The sequence below is a fragment of the Trichosurus vulpecula genome, chromosome 2 (genome assembly GCF_011100635.1).
Source record: "Trichosurus vulpecula isolate mTriVul1 chromosome 2, mTriVul1.pri, whole genome shotgun sequence".
Classification (NCBI taxonomy): domain Eukaryota; kingdom Metazoa; phylum Chordata; class Mammalia; order Diprotodontia; family Phalangeridae; genus Trichosurus; species Trichosurus vulpecula.
Window position 1 is genome coordinate 86,182,694 of NC_050574.1, and position 5,591 is coordinate 86,188,284.

General features: G+C 37.1%; 1 protein-coding gene across 1 annotated transcript; it reads left to right on the forward strand.

Moving 5' to 3' along the window:
- Positions 1 to 2,128: 2,128 nt before the first annotated feature.
- On the forward strand, positions 2,129 to 3,070 carry LOC118839287 (olfactory receptor 51A4-like). Its single transcript, XM_036746744.1, has one exon. It carries the CDS (start codon positions 2,129 to 2,131, stop codon positions 3,068 to 3,070), a length of 942 nt encoding a protein of 313 aa, XP_036602639.1.
- Positions 3,071 to 5,591: the final 2,521 nt, after the last annotated feature.

Consider the following 5,591-nt stretch of genomic DNA (forward strand, 5'->3'; position numbering starts at 1 on the left):
TCTATGATTCTGTAGTTCCCTTTATCACAGCGATCACAGGAGCTTGGAGCACTATCGGTGATTGGAGCAGCAATCACAGGAGTTAGAGCAAACCTAAGAAATCATCTCTCTGAGTTTTAATTTTCTCATATGTAAATCAGAATAATAATGACACCTATCTTTCACAGTTGTTGAGAAGATACAATGAAATCATCTTTATAAAATACTTTTAAAAAATGTTGTAAAATTGACATTATCTTCTTTTCTTTTGGGATATATTATAGATAGAAATGACCCTGAGACAACTCAATGTCCTATGTTTTTTTTTAACCTTTGCTGTTTTCTGGACCATTTCCCAGAAGAACAAAATGATTGCTTTTTTTAATCAAATAAAATTTTGGAGATGTAAGCCATTTGGCTATAGCTCCATAGAAAGTTTCTTCATAATACCTCTAGTCTCTGACAGGAAGCCAGGAATTATTCATAGCTCATCCTGTTCCTGCGTGGCTTTGATTTCTTCTCCTAAAACCATTTATAATTTGAAAGCTTATAATTTCATTGGAGTTTGACATTTTGAGCAATTGATATGGTAACATCTATTTAAAACATTGTTCTTGATGTTTTTCATGGTTTAATATTATGTCTAGGTAAATAGGGGCAGCAATTTTGTCTGAAATGATGTCCTTCTCCAAATAAATTTTATTTGTCGAATTCTCAAGACTATTTTTGGATTTGAATATGTAATGAAAGGATAGGTTATCTCTTGATTTATGAAAGGTTGCAATATTCTTGTGAATAATTCTGGTTACATGATTGTTTATTTTAGGTATTTTGTAGATGCCAAAATTTGCCAGCATTATTATTATTATTATTATTTTATTCAACTTCACTTAAAGCATAAATTCCTTTTAAAATATCACAAACAAGTGGCCTGCCAACCATGTTCTAACATATCCAGTAGCAGAAATGTCACAAAGGAATATATTCCATATGGAGTTAGATTTAATTTTTGAGAAATTTTATCAACCCTGCATCTCCCCCTGTAACTTCCCCTCGTTGGCCTTAATTCTGCTCTCTCAAGACACATAAAAACCAATCCATCCCCCTTTCCATATGATCATCCTTCAAATACTTTTACACTATAATGTCTTTTCCTCTAACTGTTCTCAAACAGAATGTTCTGCACAACGTAGACACTTAATACATCTTTGTTGTATTTGAATAATTGGATTAAATGCCCATTGACACTCCTGATTTTTTTAAAAAGATCTGTTTTAGCCTTTTCTTTAAAAAGAAAAGAGAGCCAAAATTGAAATAGATATATTTATAATCGTTGCTCACATTTATATTTAATTTTCGATTTTGAAAGCTCTTTAGATACTTTAATTCATTTTATTCCGACAAAAATCATGTTAGATAGGTACTAGTGTCCTCATTTTACAGATGAGAAAATTATTTCTCAAAGTGATTCACCTAGGGTTGCCTTGGTAGTAAGTGACAGAGGAAGAATGCATCAGTTGTTCACTCTTAAGTTCTGTGTTCTGTCCTCTATGGCCCATTTCCTCTCAATGGTCAGGGCATCACCAAGGGTAAAACTTATCATTCCCATCACCACTACATTACTCTTGCTCAAGCAGCTATTTTAAGAGTCAGCTGAGGAAAACTTTAAGCAGGAGGCTACTGTCAGTTTCTTCAACAGAGATCTTAATTTTGGAGGCAATTCTTGTTTTGCAGTAGAAAGTGTGCTGACTCTGCAAGTGGAAGAATTGGTTTTGAATTCTGCAGTGTGACCTTGGGTAAGTCAATTAAGGTCCATGGGCCTCAATTTCCTTATCTATAAAACGAATAGTTATGCTAAATGGCCTCTTAAAGACCTTCCAGTTCTTACTCTGTGATCCTATATGGTTTGACATTGATCAAAAAGTAGAGTAATTATTGAGAAGAAAAGGGATTCCCTTTCATTTGCTTCTTTGCTTGTCTTTATTTCTGTTTTTATTCACCATTTAGTTAATTTCAAATGTGAAGAGAAGGATTGAACGACTTCAAGAAGGTTCTTTCATCCCTGTGAGGTAGTAGACCTTCCATAATTTGCCTTGGCTTCATTTTGGGAACCGCCTCAGGCAAGAGCCTGTCCGTCTTGCTGTTTACCATGTCCATTATAAATGCTACAAATTATGATAATTTGACCTTCCTCCTGATTGGGATTCCAGGACTAGAGCATGTCCACATCTGGATCTCTATCCCATTTTCCTCAGTGTATATGGTTGCCATTCTGGGCAATTGTACCATTCTCTTCTTTATCAAGACTGAAGCCAGCCTTCATGAGCCCATGTACTATTTCCTCTCCATGCTGTCTGTCTCAGACTTAGGTCTATCTCTCTCTTCCTTACCCACTACAATGGGAATATTACTGTTTGATGTCCAAGAGATCCATGCCACTGCCTGCTTCACCCAAGAGTTCTTCATCCACCTGTTCACAGTCACTGAGGCATCAGTGCTTTCTGTCATGGCCTTTGACCGCTATGTGGCCATCCGCAACCCTCTGAGATATAGCACCATATTGACCAATTCACGTGTGGCCAAGATAGGACTTGTGCTGGTTGCTAAAAACATTGTCTTGATACTCCCACTTCCCTTCCTTTTGAGACGGCTAATGTACTGTCAGAAGACTCGCCTCTCTCACTCTTACTGTCTCCACCAGGATGTCATGAAGCTGGCTTGCTCAAACAACAGGGTGAACATTATCTATGGTCTATGTGCTGCTCTTTCCACCATGCTTGACCTGATCTTTATCACTTTCTCCTACATTATGATCCTAAAGACAGTGCTAGACATTGCAGCCCCCAAAGAACAGCTCAAGGCTCTCAACACCTGCATCTCCCACGTCTGTGCTGTTCTCATCTTCTATGTGCCCATGCTGAGTGCTGCAATGCTCCATCGCTTTGCCCGGCATGTGTCTCCTCTGATCCACATCCTCATGGCTGATATTTTTCTATTGGTGCCACCTCTCATGAACCCCATTGTATATTGTGTGAAGACCAGACAGATCCGAGAGAAGATTCTGGAGAAGATGGGTCTGAAGAGAAGATGAATAAAGGGAGTGAATAAAAAGAAGGAACAGGAAATCAAGTTGATTTATCTTAGAGAACAAAACGTCAAAGGGAATGTTCAAAAGCTCATCTGTAAAAGCTTATTAGTAAACCTTATTCACTGAAGAAAGAAATAATAGGAGTAGGGAGATGTGTGAAGAAAATTAGTGTAGGTGAAACATAAGGATGAGTGATTGAGACTCCTCTCCTAGGGCAGCTTAGGGCACAATGCCTTCTCAAATATTTAGATTAGGTATTCCCCTGCTTCGAATAAGTTTGGAGATTATATTGAATGACCTCTTTTTTTCTCTTTGGTTTTTCTCTCCTATATCTTAGGGAATCTAATTTTTTCCTTTTATTTCTTTTTGAAAATTATAACGTTGTTAATCTTCAGCTCTATAGCATACCTCCTATTCTCTCTAAATCACCAAAGATCAGGGCAAAACATCCTCTCCAATGTCAACACTTTCCTCTTTGTTCCACTCTAAATGTCTGAAACTCAAAGAACATCTGGAATGCTGTCTTCTACCTATTTTATCTACTTGTCAAGACAGCTGTCATTAATTAAGAACACCTGAAAATGTCAACTTTCCCATAATACCTTTCGAAAATTAATATAAAAGAGATGACTTCACCCCTTTTCACCTCTCCATCCCTTTAGGTCCAATATAAATGCCATCATCTCTTTCCTGACCATCCCTGCATGAAGGGATTAGTTCCTGTAAATTCTCATAGCACTTTATCATTTATATGTTTTTAAAAAATATTTATTTACTATTTATGTATTCATTTATTTACCATTCTATTAATCTATTTATCTAACTTTATCAGTCTATCTATCTATCCATGTATCATTTATTGATATATTTTTTTTTGGCAGGAGGGAAGGCAGCGCAATTGGGGTTAAGCAACTTGCCCAAGGTCACACAGCTAGTAAGTGTGTCAGGTGTCCGAGGCTAGATTTGAACTCAGGGCCTCCTGACTCCGGGGCCAGAGCTCTACTCACTTATTGATATACTTATTACAAATACAGGTATACACAGAAAACAACTCCTTTTTGAAAGGGTTTTACTTCCATACAAAAGACAGAAATGTGGCACAGTAAATAAAGCTTTGATTCTGAATTCAGAAGACCTGGGTTCAAATTCTACCTCAAATCCTTCTTAGCTGTGTGATCCTTGGCAAGTCATATAAGCTTTCTGGGCTTTGGATTTGTTGTCTATAAAAACCTAACTAAAAAACCTAACCGACTAAATGACCATTTAAGTCCCTTTCACCTAAAAATCTATGATCTAATGATTCCAAATGCATTTGTGTGGCAGGTTTTTTTTTTTAAATTGAGATATATTTTCCCATAGAAAGTATGTAATATATTAGGATTAGGTATTCAGGCCAACCCATATAAGTATAGTGATTGCCCTTCTAACCCTTTTGTTTCATCCTAAACCTGTGATTGCATTCCATATTGCGTATTGGTTTGGGGTGCTCCCTATAAGGAAACTCCCTCTACTAATGATCAGCAACTGTTCTACATTGTGTAGTATTAGAAATTTGTCTGGGACACTTAGTGGTTAAATGACATTACCAGGGCCGCACAGACAGTCAGTATGTTTAAGAGTCCAATCTTGAATCCAGATCCTCTGATTCCAAGGTTTTACCTCCATCCATTAAACCATATTGCCATTTATTGAACTAATATTTTCCTAATGATACCCCAAAACCTCAAAACCATGGAATGTTTCTATGAGAAAATGACTTCCAAAAATCAATTTTTCATGCCAGGACCATCTCTCTTCATTTATGTGTGATAACAGACTCACTGAAATTTGAGTTACATTGGAGTAGATGATATGGCCTTTGGCAAATGCTACATCAGCACCTGGGTAAGGACTGGAATGAGGGCTGATGAAGTTTGGGAGGCAGTAATAGGAAATCCAAGGTGTCAAAACTGCTGAAGTTTGGGGACCTACTTTTAATGTAATTCCCTGTACAGAACCTTCCCTACTTCTCCACCTACTCACCCCTTTTTATTCTTTCATGGGTCCTAGGAAATAGTCGGCTCTGCCACTGTAATCCTAGACATGCAGTGCTGCAACCTGGACTAGGGTAGATTCTCAGATCTATCAAGAAGTTGGCACTAAGTATGAGTGGGAGGGAAATCTAGACATTAACTAGAGGAGAGGGAAGGAAAAATAAAATGGGATAGAAGGAAAGAAATCTGAAATTCAGACAATAGTAAAGGAAATAGAGTTCCTGCGGTTACCCCTGGTTTCTGGGTAATTGTTCCTATGTCAAGGAGATGTTTATTTCAGAAGAACCTATTAGGGAATTCTCTATATTAACTTGTACTATTTTTCATGTATCTATAGATACTTTTTTTCCCCTTTGGACTATAAAACTCTTTGAGGGGGAGAGTCTTTATCTAGAAAAAACTTGCATAAAGTAGGTTATCAACTAAGTATTTGAGAATGCTTCACTCTACCTGTTCTATACATTATCCTCTTCCCTATCTCACCAATGAAA

Bases quoted from the DNA above. Each gene is read 5' to 3' on its own strand.
- LOC118839287 (XM_036746744.1), top strand. From the start codon at position 2,129: ATGTCCATTATAAATGCTACAAATTATGATAATTTGACCTTCCTCCTG.